Here is a 16,318-nt window from a genome sequence, read left to right on the forward strand (position 1 = left end):
TACAAATCTCGTTGCAGGGTGTTTTAAAAAAATCTCAGCAAGTGGAGAAATGCCATACTTCTTTCTTTTTTTTCTTTTTCTTTTTTTGATAGGAAAGAAGTGGATTTATTTAGAGAGAAACACACTCCACAGAGTGTGGGCCATCTCAGAAGGCGAGAGGCCAGAAATGCCATATTTCTAAGTAAGAAGATAATACTATAAAGATAATGATTCTCCCCAACTTAATCTGTACATTTAAATTAAAACCCCAAAAGGTTTCTTTTGGGATTCTGAAAAACTGATACTATGAATTACCTGAAAAAACACAATCAATAATTAAAAAAAAAATAAGAATGAAAATGCCCTATAATCAAAATTTACTGCAAGGTTAAAAAGAAGGCTGATATCAAAAACAGAATACCATTTCCACACTGATCAGATTAGCAAAAGTTAAAATTTGATGATGCCCAGTGATGGCAAGGGCACAGAGTGGCACTTACATATATTCTAAGTGGGACTGAAAACTGGTAAACTTTTTTGCAGGTCAAGTCACATCATACGTTGAAACTTTTTATGTTTTAAAAAATTTTTAATTTAATTTAATTTAATTTTGTTTCTAGAAGCTGCACCACGTGGCATGTGCGATCTTAGTTCCCTGACCAGGGATCGAACCTAAGCTCCCTGCACTGGAAGCGCAGAGTCTTAACGACTGGACCACCAGGGATGTCCCATATATCGAAACTTTAAATGCACATAACCTTTGAGTCAGTAATTGTGCTGAGAACTTACCCACCACTATACTTGAAAAGCATGCCAGGATACCTGTTTAAAGATGTTCGTCACGTCTTTTCTTTGTAATAAAAAAAGAAATGGAAATAACCTAAATATCTACCTGTGGGGACTTCACAAGTAAACTCCAACACATCCGCATGTAACACAGTATACTATGGAGCTGTTAAAAAGAACGGGGTAGATCTGCAGGTGCTGCTAGTGGAAGACTTTTCTAAGGTCTATCAGATGAAACAGCAAGGGGTGGAACACTGCAAACAATTCAATCTCACTGAAAACGTTTACACTGGTATATGCGTAGGAATATTTTGAAGGAATATGTGAAAAACCATTAACAGTGGTTGCTTTTGGAAAGAGACATTAGAGGTGGGAGAGGAGAGGGAGACTGCCTTTTCATTTTTTAGATCCCCTTCTGCTGTTTTGAACTTTTTATTTGCATAATGCTAAAAATTGTGGTTCCTTCCACTGTGGTACTGGCACAGGAACAAACAGATCAATGAAACAAAACTAGATTTCCACTTGTGTGTGTGTGTGTGTGTGTGTGTGTGTGTGTGTGTGTGTGTGTGTCTGTGTGTGTGTGTCTGTGTCTGTGTGTGTATACACACTAGTATATATATTCTAATATATATTTGAATAAATGATAAACTGTTATTCATCTGGAAATAATAATATAGTTAGACTTTAGGTCATCAAGAAAACAGAAACTGGGACTTCCCTGGTGGCACAGTGGTTAAGAACCCGCCTGCCAATGCAGGGAACACGAGTTCGAACCCTGGTCTGGGAAGATCCCACACGCCGCGGAGCAACTAAGTCCGTACACCACAACTACTGAGCCTGCGCTCTAGAGCCCACGAGCCAGAACTACTGAGTCTGCGTGCCACAACTGCTGAGGCCCGTGCGCCTAGAGCCCGGGCTCTGCAATAAGAGAGGCCACTGCAATGAGAGGCCCATGCACCACAACTAGGATTAGCCCCTGCTCGCCACAACTAGACAAAGCCTGCGCACAGCAACGAAGACCCAACGCAGCCAAAAAAAATAAAGAAAGAAAATAAAATAAAAAAGAAAATCAGTTATGCATCCGGGAAAAAAAAACTCAGGTTAAATTCCCTAATTCACACCTTATACCTACATAAATTTTAGAAAAAAATCAAAATTTAGAAGAAATAACAATGAAAGCACCTGAATTAGATAAAGAAGACCAAGGGATCAGAGAGATTACTTTCTACATTATATACTTCTGCACCGTTTAATTACTTGCAATGACTTTTATTACCCATGAAAACAAAGACTGTTCCACTGCAGGTTTGGGAGTAGGGAGATACGGCCAAGTTTTAACAGCATGGAGCATACAAATGAAATAAAATCAGATAGTAAGAGCAAAGCCAGCCTGTAACTAGGCCCTACTCTTGGTTCCACCTCCTCCTGTGGAAGAGCGAGCGCTCTCTCACGGAGGCACGATGGTCCCCTGAGCAATTCACTCAGGAGGAAGCCAGGCGAGGACCAGCACAGGATGTTAAGTAGACACTACAAAACAAAGTCCTGGTCTTCTCCTCTCCCACCTTGCTCCTGTTTTGGTGACCTCCATTTTTCCACTTTTTACATTTGTTCTGGGGTGCTTTTCTGTGGCCTCGTTTGAAATAATAGGCCACATCTTAGGGTCTGAAAATGCCAAACTAGGAGCTGCTTTCGTACCACTTTCCCCAAGATATACTTCGTGGAACACCATTTTGGAAGATGTTAACAGAAACAGCAGGAAAAAAGCACTCTTAGGCAAATAAGGCTGGGAAATGCTGCATAACTGCATAACCTCCTCTTGGGGGGCGGGAATCACAAAGTATATTATATTTGCATATTAAAGGCACTTCTGTAAAGAAAACAGTTTTATTTAATACCAAATGTCTCCCAAGTTTCACTTTTGCACAATGCACAGACACTTTGGGGACAATGTATGGTTAAAAAACAACACTCCACAAAGCGGTGTGCTAGATTCTGCTCTCGATCATCCTGAAGGAAAAGCAACCCACATGACACCCAGTCTCTAGACGTCTCCAGGACTGGCTGGTACTCTCTCCCAATGGATGAGGAAGCTGGTCTAATTTTCTTCTTCCAGTAGATTCTCTGATTTCAGCTGGTCCTTCCTTATTCTCTCCAAGTTCAGTTGTTGGTATTTTCTTTTAAAAAAGCCACACTAAAACAAAGGGAGGGAAGCCCGATTACAGGCCTAACCTAACCATCTGCTTTAGAAAACCATCTACCGGCTTGTTGCCATAATAGCCCCCATGCTCCTCTGCTTCCTCTGAATCTCTCCTGATAACCCAATCCTTCAAGACCCATCTTAAATACTGCCTTTCCTGTGCTCAGTCCCCAGTCAGAAGAGATTTTCCACCTTCCTCTGAACCCCCAGAGCACTTTAACCTTTTTAACTTAACTAATTCTGCAAAGTACTACAGTTTCAGCTGTATTGGGTCATATATCTATGTAAAAGTACTCAGCCTACTGGGCTGAGGGTAGAAAGAGATCAAGTACAGCCTCCTACACATCAAGAAACTCACAACCTAGTGAGAAGAGAAATAACTGGAATATAGTGTGACGACTGCCCCTTGGAAGGGTTTCTAGAGGGGAGCTCAAAGCAAAAGCATAAAGCTCAGCTCAGAGGACTCAGGAATCTCTGGGCTGAGTTTTAAGGGAAGAGTGAGAGCAAGTCAAAAAGAAGGAAAGGGCTTACGGGTGTAGAGAGCCTAACTGCAAACACAGAGACACGAACCTATTTAGTTCAGTGTGTTGAGAAAAAAGCAAGACTTAAAGGTGGAGAAAGTAGAGGCCAGAGTGGAAGGTCTTGAATAGCAGTGAAAGAGTCTGAACATCAAAACAGGGGAAGGAAAGGAAAGGACTTAAATAGGGGAACGACAATCAGGTTCGTTTTAGGAAAATATCTCGGTACTCCAATTCTTCATTTAGATCTTTATCTTTTTCAGACAAAAACTGTCTTACTCATTTGCCTCAACAGGCCTGTGGCTGAAGGAAGAGGGAAAGGTGGTCACGAGGCCAGGGAAACTGCTCTAGGTCAGGGGCTGGCTGTCCTAAGGAGGACTGTGCCCAACACCAGAACCTTTACGAACATGAGTGGAACCGACCTTGACTAGGATGACTATAATCACGATCAAAACCAGAAGGCCACCAACACTGCTTTTAATAATGAGAGACAGAGAATACGCCTCCTCATCTTTCAGGAAGATGACAGTGATCTGGAACAAAACAAAGAGATCATCCAATAAGTCAGGTAAGGCAAAATGAGAAAAAAATTTCACGTTATTTTAAGGAGCAAAATGTGAGAACTTGGCAACATACAGTGTATTGATCAAAACTGATGACAGGGAACTTCGCTGGTGGCGCAGTGGTTAAGAATCCACCTGCCAATGCAGGGGACACAGGTTCAAGCCCTGGTCCAGGAAGATCCCACATGCCGCGGAGCAACTAAGCCCGTGTGCCACCACTACTGAGCCCACATGCCACAACTACTGAAGCCTGCACGCCTAGAGCCCGTGCTCTGCAACAAGAGAAGCCACTGCAATGACAAGCCCACGCAATGCAACGAAGAGTAGCCCCCACACGCAGCAACGAAGACCCAACACAGCCAAAAGTAAAATAAATAAATAAATAAATAAAAATACCAATGGAATTTTTTTTAAAAAGTGTACACACCAATGGTTTTTAGTATATATATATTAAAAAAAAAACTGATGACAGTAAAGCAAAAAGCTAAACATTTCCTGATGCAGCATCTAAAATTATCTGATGAGATTTGTGGTTTCTGCTTCCACATGTAAGGAGCTTGAGAGTCACCACTCCATGCTAACAAGTAAAAAGCTGAACAAACTGAAAAATCAACAATTTTTGGATCCCTGAGAGAGCGGAGGCCACAAGGCAAACTGCTGCCCCCAAGAGCGGAGGGAGAGACAGAGAGACTGACACAGAGAGCAGAGGCTCACCAGCACCAGGGAAGCAAAACCTGAACTGCAACTGATGGGCTGCTGGAAGCGCAGTGCTGACAACCCTGGGGCTTACAAACTCCAGGAAACCCAGTCGCGGGGCTGAGGTTTTCTCCAGGAGCTTGACCAGGTTCCCACAGTAAACACGGGAGAAAAAACCCTTCATGCTTCCAGCAGGGGGAGGGGAAGAGGAACCATTTTGAAATAAGCCAGAGAACCCTCATCTTAACAAGGCCTGTCCTCAGGGGAAACTAGTTAACTAGCCTAACCTGCTGGGTAATATCAGAGCCTAACTGTCCTGGGGGAAGGGAAGTACCCAACTCAAGCCCACTCTAGCCATCCTGTCCCACCTAATGGGGTTGAAAAAGACTGAGAAACAGGGGTGAAGTTCGCAGTCCAGAGGCACAGGCTCATTAAAAGACTGAGGCCTAATCACAGAACAACAGCACACTGCCCCTCCCCAACACCTCACCACATTCATGAAGGTCCGTCTACAGCATTTCCTTCTACCTGGTACAGCGTGTCCAGCTACCAAGAGAAAATTACCAGGCATACCAAAAAGCAAAAAAACACAACTTGAAGAGACAGAGCAAGCATCAGAACCAGACACGGCCAGAATGCTGGAATTATCAGACCAGGAATTTAAAACCACCATGATGAATATGCTAAGGGCTCTAACGGTTAGAGCAGTCAGCACACATGAACAAAGAAAACGAGCAGACGGGCAACGTAAGTGGACAGATGGAAATCCTAAGAAAGAAGCAAAAAGAAACGTTAGAGATGAAAACCCGCTGTAACAGGAAATGAATGCCTATGATGCGCTCATTAGTAGACTGGACATGGCTGAGGAAAGAATCTCTGAGCTACAGAGAGCAACAGAATCCTCGAAAAGCAAAGAAAACAAAAACAAAACGAAAAAAAAAAAAAAACCAGAACACAGTAAAATTATCTGATGACCAAAATATTTTATACGAACTATTTTGGTCTCTTATCTAGAAGAGTTATGTCTGCCAGGAGACTGTGACCTTCTGTTTGTGTGTGTGTGAGAGACAAGAGAGCGAGAGAGGGAGACAGCGAGAGGGAGCGAGCGAGAGCGCGAGCGAGAGAGGTTCTATTAAGGAGCCTCTGACAGTTTAATAGAGGGTCCCAACAAATTAAGATCTCTAGGGTTTAAAGAACACTGAAAGACGGAAAATCAAGATTCTACATCCAGGTATGCCCCAAGCTCACATCTTCAAAATGATTTCTAAGTCCCTTCCAACTCTGTTCTGACAACTCTTTTTGATCTTGACTAATGACTGATAGGACATTTTCTGACATGAAATACATGACAAAGATAAGGGTCTGCTCTTCACCAGACTAATGTCAGTGACACAGTAATAAATGCAAAATGGCGTCCATGTGTACTATTGAAAAGCCCTTCCATTAGAAGCCACCCCAGCATTGCTGTCCAGAGGCTCTCTCCATCCCAGGGCTCAAGTGGAAAACCCAGGGGACGTGCTTCCCAAGTGAGACCCAGACATGGCCCTCCCAAGTTGTGCCCAGCACACAGATCACGGCCAGAAGGCCATCAAGACACCTCTGCCTGCCCAAAACACTGAATTCCCTTCATCCAAGTGTTCAAGCACCAAGGTCAGGGATGCTTCGGACAGAATTTCTGTATGGGATGGAAGGCTGGACAAATTTACCTTTGAGGCCTCTTCCAATTAAGTCATAAACACTTCCAAGGGTTGACCCTGCAGGCACTGTTTAACTCATATAAGCTGAACTTAAGTTCTGGGCCTTGGGAATAGCGAGGGAGCAACGCAACAGAGAAGAAGAACAGGAAGAGAGCTGTTTTTTTCCTTCATGGAAGAGTAAAGTGGGGGCAGCGGGGAGTATGGGGAGAAGACTTGAGAACCTGAGGTTTCAGAAAGTAATGAAAGGAAGTCCCAAGATGACAGTAATGTAACATGTCAGGTTTGAGTAGAAGTACTCCTATTTCTCAAAGCCTCTTCCTTTTTTCCTCTTCCAAAACCACAGGTTCCTAAAGTGCCCTAAAGGTGTCCTAGTAGAGGTGAAGGGAGAAGCAGGACACAGAATACCCCGGCTTGTAGAAAACACTCTTGGTGGCCCACCCAACAGCCATTCTCTCCTTTCCTAGTTTGTTCAGAAGTCATGACTGGTCTAAGCTGATCATGACAAAGTCATCCCACTTTGCCAGTGACTGACACAAGATCTAGTTCTCACTAATAAGTTACAAGAAGATTATCTGCTAGGAGTTTTTAGGAAAATTGTCCTTGAAAAGGGAAGGCTGAAATTCCCTGGCAATGCAATGGCTAGGACGCTGCACTTCCACTGCAGTGGACATGGGTTCAATCCCTGGTTGGGAAACTCAGATCCCACAGGCCACACGTAGTACAGCCCAAAAAAAAAAAAAAAAAAAGGAAGACAAATGAGGAAAAACTCCTTTTGCTACTGACCTCTTGGCTTCCTATTTTGTATACTGCCATGTGAAACTATATCACTGGGAGAAGTGGAAAGTGGCAACTTTGTGGCAGCCACAAGGGAAGGCGTCCCCAGCACACAGAGGGTAGAGCACAAGATTCAAAGGGGCCAGCCCGTTGACACTGGTCTGCCTCCCTCACTGGATAAACAACAGAGGCCTTTATGGTACATTAGTGCTAGTGTCTTGCAGCTGAAATGTAAATACTTTGCTTGGGGTCCTGAATTTTAAAAAAGGAAAATCACTGTGGGAACTCTATGCTATAGAAATAAAAGCATCAGTAAGTAAAAGGGGGAAATTTATACATAAATTATTTAAGAATGTGCATGTAAGAAACTGTTAACAGTAATTCCCTTTGGGAAGAGGGAATCAGGGGTGTGGAAAGGGGGAAGTAAAGGAACCATTATTTTTTGTTTGGGACCTTTGTGTAAGGCTTGGATTTTCTTGCTTTTCTATTTAAAAAAAAAAAGTCTGAGCAATGGGATAATGGGGCACTTTCTTCCATATCATTTTCTGTATTAGAAATACTTAAAAATAAAAGTTTTTCCTGACATGTTTGGAGAACTGCACCTTTCCCCTCCTCCAGGGAGGAAATCAGAGGACCTAATGTTTAGCGATCCAGTCTCACCCTCTTGACATTCCCTCCGATACTGAATCATGCCTAACTACAGAGCTCACAGATGGACAATCTCTGACACCGGCAGCACATCTAGGTGAGTGCCAACAAGAATGACAACTCAGGGTGGCACACACAGTATTCGGCCCACAGATCACAAAGGTCAGTCTGACTTGCAGTCATTCTTCTGCAAAACAAATCCAAGAGTTCTAGTACTTAGTCTAAGACTTATAAAAAAAATATGCATTCCTGAGTATTGTAACTGTGCAACATTGTAACTAAACACTGATACCACACACTAAGAAGAGAGTTGTTATATACCCCTCCCCCAAAACTTCTCATCTAAGAAATTTTAAAAAATATACATTTTCCAATCAAAGTATATATAGCTGTTGATTCCAGCCTAGTTATTTCAACTGAGACTTCCTATGCTTAGGCCTCTTATTCAGTTGCCTCATTTCAGAGACAGAAAAACTGAGGCAGATGCTGAGTAACTCAAGGTCACGGAGGCAGTTGCTGGCAGAGTCAAGATCAGAGGTGATAAGACTAAAACAGGAAGAGGGCAACAGCCAAGTGTCTGTACAGGGGCGCTGAGGCCAGGCACAGTTTTCCCAGGACATCACCCAGAGAACGAGAAGACAGCCAGGGGATTACCTTAGTTCTATGGTTCTCTGCATTGAGCCCCTCATATAGAGATTTGTTGAAAGATATTTCACCAAGGATGTGCAGCTCAGTCACATCTCTTCGTAACTATAAGATGGGGAAGAAAAAAAACGAAACACATTTTAGACATGGACTTACTGTTCTTTTTTTTTTTTTAGTTAACTTTTACAAAAATTTTATTGGAGTATAGTTGATTTAAAACAGACAGCACTCATCATCTGCCCCTTTAAACGTGCTCCTTCTCCAGTACTTCCTCAGCAATCACAAAGTTACCCAAGCAAGACACCTGCAGTTATACCTCAACTTCCTTTCCCTTATCCTTTACTTCATGCTACACCCTCATTGACCTACCCACACAGCCCAAGTCAGTTGTTGGTGATTCTTTTTTTTAGCCTCTCTTGCACCTGTCCCTTTTTCTCCATCCTCATTGCTACTTCTTCAGCTCAGATCTCATCATTCTCACCTGGATCATCACAAGACGTTAAACTAGACTTTAGTCCCTACTTTTTTTTTTTTGCGGTATGCGGGCCTCTCACTGTTGTGGCCTCTCGCGTTACAGAGCACAGGCTCCGGACGCTCAGTGTCAGCGGCCATGGCTCACGGGCCCAGCCGCTCCGCGGCATGTGGGATCTTCCTGGACTGAGGCACGAACCCGTGTCCCCTGCACCGGCAGGTGAACTCTCAACCACTGTGCCACCAGGGAAGCTCTAGTCCCTACTTTTGAATGAGTCATCAGGTAAGGCCTAAGAGGTAACATGTGAGTTAAATATAAGAAGAAACCACATACATGAAGATCTATGAGAAAAGCAATGTCATGCAGAAGGAACAGCAAGTACAAAGATCCTATGGCCAGAACAATATTGGCAAACTGGAGTATAAAAAGCAGGGAAGGGCTTTCCTGGTGGCACAGTGGTTGAGAGTCCGCCTGCTGATGCAGGGGACACGGGTTCGTGCCCCGGTCTGGGAAGATCCCACATGCCGCTCTGGCAGCTGAGCCTGCGTGTCGGAGCCTGTGCTCCGCAATGGGAGAGGCCACAACAGTGAGAGGCCCGCGTACCGCAAAAAAAAAAAAGTAGGGAAGGGGCGAGTACTAGGAGATTAAGTTGAAGAAGCAAGCAGAGACCAGATCATAGGGTGCCTTGCACACCACTGAAAGAGACAAATTTTAATCTAAGTGTATTCAAACTTTTATTAAAAGCAGATAAGTGGCACAGTGTTTTCTTTTAAAACATAGCTGTTATATGAAGAACGTTTGTAGAGGGTATGGCAAAAGCAGAGGCAAGAAGAGCAGAGAGAAGGATACTGCAATAAACCCAGTAAGAGGGGTGGCCTGAACTACAACAGTACCAGTGGAGATGGAGAGAAGTGAGTGGATTTAGAATATACTGGTGGGGGTAGAATCACAGAGCTTGCTGCTGGTACAGATACGGGGATGTAAGAAAAGGAGTCGCAAGTAATTCCTAGAATTCCTAGTAACTAACCCGAATAAGTTACCCTAGTTAGTAACCCTGAGTAAGTGGGTAAGCAACAGGTTGGGATAGGAGGTGGATCAAGAGACCCGTTTTGGACATACTATATTTGGAGATGCTATTATCCTTCTTAGGGTAACAGTAGGATAATCAGATCTCAAGTACCTGTTCTGATTGACTCAAGGAGACCTCTGCAGCCACGGTTACATTTTCTTTATCCGAGGTGACGTTACAGCTCACTGAATGCCATTCTTCCACATGCTGGAAGAAGGTGTGTGTTAGTTGGCACAATTCCTCTTCGGGTGGAAAAGCCGGGAATTTTAACACTTGGCACACAGAGCACCTCAAGGTCCCGGAATAGAGGGTGTGAGCAGTTTCTGCGCTCACTTGGCTCGAGCAAAGCCGCAACCCTGGCAAACGTGACCCAGTGTAGAGGCTAAGGGGCGCCTTGGGACCGCCCCGCCTGTGCTTTCAGGGGAAACCTCGGAAAAGTAGAATTCGTGCGTCTCATGTCACCCGCTTCAGGCCCTCTCCCTCCCTGCCGCCCCGCCCTGGCCTCTCGGACGACCGCGCTCACCTGAACCAGGTCGCTCCCACAAACGCGCTCCGGACTCTGGCTGCACACAGTGTGAGCCTGAAACAAGACCCATTCCCGCGACGCCTTGAGAAAGCCAAACCGCCATAGTTATCCGCCCTCTCCCACTTCTCGCGAGACCCATCGTGATTTGCGGGTGCGAGGCAGGGCGCTAGGACCCGGCGGGCGGGTCTGCGTCTCTAACAAGTCTCGCGGTGTTTCCATTTGAACCGCCTGGCGGGTGTCGGCGATGGCGGCGTCACTCCGGCGACCCGAGAATCGCCTCTTCCGAACGTATGGGGTAGCTGGCGGCGGGGGGCCGCGGCGGCGTCCGGGCCAGGCAGCGGTGCAGTGGTTCCCGCCACAAGACCAGAAGCGTTTCTTCAGCAGCAGTAGCAGCGACGCCAGCGGCGGCGGCCCCTCGCCGTCTGTCGTCTCCGACGATCCTGACGACCCCGACTTCCCCGGCAGCCCGGTGGGTCAGCGGCGGAGGCGCGCTGGCGGCCGACTCTCCAAGGACCGGCCGAGTCTGATCGCGACCCCGAGACGCCTGAGGCTGCGACCGCGGTGCCCGCAGAAGTGCAGCACCCCCTGCGGGCCGCTCGGACCGCCGCCCTTCCCCAACGGCCACCCGGGCCTCCTGAGCCCGGACCTCAGTGTGTGCGGCCAGCCCAGGGACGGCGGCGAGCTGAGCACCAGTGCCTCCCTGTTGAGTTCTCCGGCCTCTCCCGGCCCCGGGTCCCCTGCGCCAGGAGACAGCATCTGTACCGACCCCTCCGCCTTTCTGGATGCAGCCTCTGAAGCTCCGAGCGGCCTCCACCTCCCAGAAGCCTCCCTGGACCAGGAGCCTCTCCCCTGTTCCCAGGAGGCAGAGACAGCAGGAGGCAGGCTCAGCAGGTTGGCCCACCAAGCCCGTGCCAGCCTCAGGTCAGCTCTCTGTAGCTTTTTGGACTCAGGAAATCCTGAGGATTCTGAGCTTGGGCCAGATGGGAAGAATATGCGGGAGTCCTGCTGTGACAGGGAACTGGTGAGGAGGAGGCTGGAGAGCCCAGGTTCACACAGCACGGGCAAGCAGAGGGCCACGGACCAGGACTCCGGTCGAGAGGCCGGGTCTCAGGAGGCTGTCCAGATAGAATACGGGGAGGCCCGTGGGTGCAAGCGCGGTATGGCACCTGGGAAAAGCAACAGGCCTGAGAGAAACGGGCCAAGCCGGAGAAGGAAGCATCAAGAGACAGCAGAAACCTCCCTCCACCATCACCACCACTTTAAAAAAGGCCAAAAGATGCAAAAAGATTCACTCGTCACCCAGGACCTGACGCGTTTACAGAATGCCTGCTCTTGGACCAAAGCCAGGGCCTCCTTCAGCTTGCACAAGAAGAAGACGGTGACCACCGCGTCACAAGTGTGCAGCATCTACACCGTTGCCAGTTCTCTCTCTGAGTCCCTCACATCAGAATATTCAAACCTTCCTGTCACAAACAGAACAAACAGTGCCCTGTACCCTCGGCACTTCTCCTCCATGTATTTGCTCACCCCCTTAAAGACACTACATGCCACAGACAAAAAGGCGTCCGATGCAGAAAAGGTTTATGGGGAATGCAGTCAGGAGGGTCCTATCCCCTTCAGCGACTGCCTTTCCTCAGAAAAACTGGAATGCTGTGAGAAGATTGGGGAAGGGGTGTTTGGCGAAGTGTTTCAAACAGTTGCTAACCACACACCTGTAGCCCTAAAAATCATTGCTATTGAAGGACAGAAGTTAGTCAATGGAGCTCATCAGAAAACTTTTGAGGAAATCCTGCCAGAGATCATCATCTCCAAAGAGTTGAGCCTCTTGTCTGATGAGGTATGCAACCGTACAGAAGGCTTCATTGGGCTGAACTCGGTACACTGTGTTCAAGGATCTTACCCTCCCTTGCTCCTCCAGGCCTGGGATCGCTATAACTCAACCAAAGGGTCTGCAAATGACCGGCCTGACTTTTTTGAGGAAGACCAGCTCTTCATCGTGCTGGAATTTGAGTTTGGAGGGATCGACTTAGAGCAAATGAGAACGAAGCTGTCCTCCATCGCCACTGCAAAGAGCATTCTGCACCAGATCACTGCATCCCTTGCAGTGGCAGAGGCATCGCTGAACTTTGAGCACCGAGACTTGCATTGGGGGAACGTGCTCTTAAAGAAAACCAGCCTCAAAGAGCTCCACTACACCCTCAATGGGAAGACGAGCTCCATCCCCACCCGAGGGCTACAGGTCAACATCATCGACTACACCCTGTCACGCCTGGAGCGGGATGGGATCGTGGTTTTCTGTGACATTTCCATGGACCAAGACCTGTTTACAGGAGAAGGTGACTACCAGTTTGAGATCTACAGGCTGATGAGGAAGGAAAACAACAACTGCTGGGACGAATATCACCCTTATAACAACGTGCTCTGGCTACACTACCTCACAGATAAGATCCTGAAACAAATGACCTTCAAGAGCAAAGGTAACACCCCTGCCTTGAAGAAAATGAGGAGAAAGATCAAGGATTTCCATGAGACTATGTTGAACTTCAGCTCTGCCACAGACCTGCTCTGCCAGCACAGTCTGTTTAAGTAAGCTGGGGTTGCTGACCGCTCCCAAAGGAGAGGGCACAGGTCTGGAAGCCCCTGATGCCGTTTTTAACCTCTATCCCCACAGCAGGGTGGGATTCCTGTTCTTACAGGTTTCCAGTCAGCTTTTCAAACAAGAATTTTGTTTCCAAGTGGAAGCTGAAATGTTTGTTGAAATGTTTAAACTTAACAAATATTCTTTAAAAATAAACTATACATGAGAACAAGTGTTTACAACTGAAAAGCCCTCTTTCTGTCAGCAGACTCCATTTTGTAAATTCCTTTCCCCATTTTCCTTTTTGAGCCTTGACACTTTATGTAGCCTGAGCAGGAAAAAAAGCCCAAGGCCTCAGCTGTCAAACCGATCAGAGCCTGTTGCTGTAGGTGTCATAAGGCTGGCTTTGACAGACGAGGAGCCAGCTGAGAGCAAAGAGGCCGTAGCAGAGCAGAGTCCTAGGCAGACAGACTGGAGGGCAAGCAGGAAGGAAGATGGTAGGCAGTTTATAGGGAGAAGTGCGAGAAATGCCACATGTTTATCAAGCTCATTTGCCAGTCACAAAGAGAAGCAGAATTTATCGATGATTTTCAAGTGGAAAATAAATTTCTCCATGGCTACTCAAAACGTTTGAATTTTGCTTATTTTTTCATCAAGGGAAGAAAAACTGGAATGTCGTTTTAAGGGCTGAGTGGTTAATATTCCTTGTGAACATGACTTTGGTAATTTACTCCTAAAATGTGTTCCCAGGTTAACTAATCTTTTTCTACTCCTTTTCTAGAGTTCTAGTTTTTCTGCCTTTGAAAATCCACAGTCACTCTGGAAAGAGATGTGATGGTGATATAGAACCGCCTCTATGTACCTGAGTCTTGGTCAGGTTCTTCACTCTTATGACCTGGAAACCTTGTAATTTAACTGGAACACAAATTTGCAGCTGGAACTCGGCTCCAAAGAGGTTCTCCCCATGTATCTGCAAAATAAATCAAAGCGGGAAGTCACGGCTGGTGTTGCTTTGACACCTGTGGCTTTGCAATGACAAGCACAGCACTTACATTGAAGAGGAACTCCTTGTGGTGGGAAAGCCCCTGGCTTGTGTTCATGTACGTCACTGATGGTCTGCATTTGAGAGGACATGGGTTAGGCCTCAAGGCCCCTTTCTCATTTTAAAAAACCTCAGTGCTACCAATTGGATACACTAGGACAGAGGGCACCTGATCCTTAATAGGGATCAAAGCTGAATATCAAAATGTAAGGTGGTGGTAGGGCAGTTGGGATCAGGTTAGAATATTCGAATTCTGTATATATGGGCTGGTTCTGTATCTAATTATAATGCCTTAGAGTGGCCTTACTTTTTTCCTTCCTTTCTTCCCAATCCCATAGCCCCTCTCTTCCCTCCTTAGCATCACATCAGTTCCCTTTTGTATCAAGACCAGTTGGCACTGCTCCTCCTTTGATTATGACCATGGGGTTTCTAGGACCCAACTGTTAGTGCCCTAGACGTCATTGGGCGCCTGGGTTCTAAGCAGCCTCCTCTCAGGGAAGGGTAATGCCCACATCTACCCTGACCACAAGTTCCACCCACAAGAGAAAATGCCTGAAGCTGTCCCGCAGGTGTGGGCCCCTTGGAAGTACTTACTTGGGAAGAACTGCAATGAAGGCATGTTTGAAATGAAGGCTGTGGGTCTTACTGACCAAAGACCTTCTTTCATTGGAACTAGGAAATAAGAATGTCAGTTTACAGCACACCTGCTTTGTACACATGGCTTCTTACCTTGGCTTCCTGGGATCACTGGGGGTCAGATAGAAAAGACTCTGGGAGATAAGCAATTAGAGTGCAGAAGACGCTCTAGAAGACCATACTTAGAGAAACTGATTTTAAAAGGGTTTCTCAACCTAGATAACATTGACATTTGGGGCCAGATAAGTCTTTGAGAGAGGCTGTTCTGTATATTGTAGGATGTTTAGCAACGTTCCAGGCCTCTACCCACTAGATGCCAGTAGCACCCACCCCAAGTGGTGCCAGTCAAGTGTCTCCGGGCGCTGCCCCTGGGGGCAGAACCACCCCTGTTTGAGAATTTTCCCAACACCGTACCCGACTCTACCCCAAACACAGAGGTTTTGCAGAAGACAGAGCTTCTCTGAAGTTAAATGAACCAGAATTAGAGCTCCAGTCCAAAGCTCATTCTTCCAGACCATACCATAGTTTTACTTTGTCAGTAAAAGAACATTTTAAATATCTTCGATAACAAGAAGGGAAAGCCAAGTCACAGCAGGGACACACGTGCCTTCTCAGGGCTCACTGAGGTTCCCCTTCCTGGGCAGTGAGGGAGCCAGAGCTATTATGCACGCACATGGGAGGGAGGCTTCTTGCAGGGCTACAGGCTGGGCCTGCTGTAACACAGGCATTACTTACTTGGTGACTGTCACAGCGATGTCGGCTGTCCTGTTTGGAAAGGCACTCTCCTCCAGCTGCCAAACTAATGAAAAGTTTGCCTGTTTAAACAAACAAAAAAGGTCACTTGATTCCCCTTTATACCACTCACAACTCAAACTGCTTCCTACTAACTAAACAGACCTGGGAAACATAATTCATACTCCTCATGTTTTTGTAGCACAGCATGCTTCAAGGTCCGTTATTCCACGTTAAGCCTCACAGTGTCAAGATGGAGTAAGTGGGGCAGACAGGATTATTCCCCTTTACAGTTGAGGAAGCTGCTTCAGAGATTTCCCACAGCACAGAGATCATCAGTGGCAGATCAGGGACTCATAACTTTGGGTCTGATGCTCCTTCCATACTGCACCCAGCTTCACTCTGCTGTACTGGGGTGTGTCAACCATTTATCTGTGGCTGTACCCCTCACCCCCACCACTCCCCACTTTCAGAGCACGCTTGGCCGCTCTGAGCACTCTAAGAGAAGTGTGGAGACTGCAACTGAGATTCTAATGAGACTGGGAAGTAGAAGACACCAATCCCAGGGTAGTGAGACGAGTCAGCCAATCAAAACAGACTCACAGATGACCTCTTGAGTACGGGGTGACCAATCTTGCAGTTCATGACCAGGACAGAAGCAGTTGGCTTAGGGTCATCGCACTGAATGTCTGGAGAAGGAGGCTGTTAACATAAAAGACGTTGTTTTTGTTTTGTTTTGTTTTTGACATTGATTTTAAAC

At 46.4% G+C, this 16,318-nt stretch overlaps 2 protein-coding genes across 2 annotated transcripts in view; one reads left to right on the forward strand and one right to left on the reverse strand.

Moving 5' to 3' along the window:
* Positions 1-2,628: 2,628 nt before the first annotated feature.
* ITGAE (integrin subunit alpha E) overlaps positions 2,629-16,318 on the reverse strand; it is a 68,735-nt gene continuing 55,045 nt past the window's right edge. Inside the window, exons 22-31 of the mRNA XM_027130695.1 lie at positions 16,162-16,260; positions 15,562-15,641; positions 14,785-14,862; positions 14,201-14,264; positions 14,011-14,118; positions 10,568-10,624; positions 10,156-10,251; positions 8,513-8,608; positions 3,903-4,013; positions 2,629-2,956 (exon numbers count right to left, since the gene is read on the reverse strand). Coding sequence (XP_026986496.1) covers positions 2,861-2,956; positions 3,903-4,013; positions 8,513-8,608; positions 10,156-10,251; positions 10,568-10,624; positions 14,011-14,118; positions 14,201-14,264; positions 14,785-14,862; positions 15,562-15,641; positions 16,162-16,260 — 885 coding nt within the window. The 3' untranslated portion in view covers positions 2,629-2,860. The remainder of the gene's footprint in view (positions 2,957-3,902; positions 4,014-8,512; positions 8,609-10,155; positions 10,252-10,567; positions 10,625-14,010; positions 14,119-14,200; positions 14,265-14,784; positions 14,863-15,561; positions 15,642-16,161; positions 16,261-16,318) is intronic.
* On the forward strand, positions 10,800-13,952 carry HASPIN (histone H3 associated protein kinase). The gene is made up of 2 exons (XM_027130696.1): positions 10,800-13,047; positions 13,930-13,952. The coding sequence occupies exons 1-2, from the start codon at positions 10,815-10,817 to the stop codon at positions 13,935-13,937; spliced, it is 2,241 nt and encodes a 746-aa protein (XP_026986497.1). The 5' UTR covers positions 10,800-10,814; the 3' UTR covers positions 13,938-13,952.

This window comes from Aethalodelphis obliquidens, unplaced genomic scaffold (genome assembly GCF_003676395.1).
Source record: "Aethalodelphis obliquidens isolate GAN/ISIS:26980383/991018 unplaced genomic scaffold, ASM367639v1 scaffold38, whole genome shotgun sequence".
NCBI lineage: Eukaryota > Metazoa > Chordata > Mammalia > Artiodactyla > Delphinidae > Aethalodelphis > Aethalodelphis obliquidens.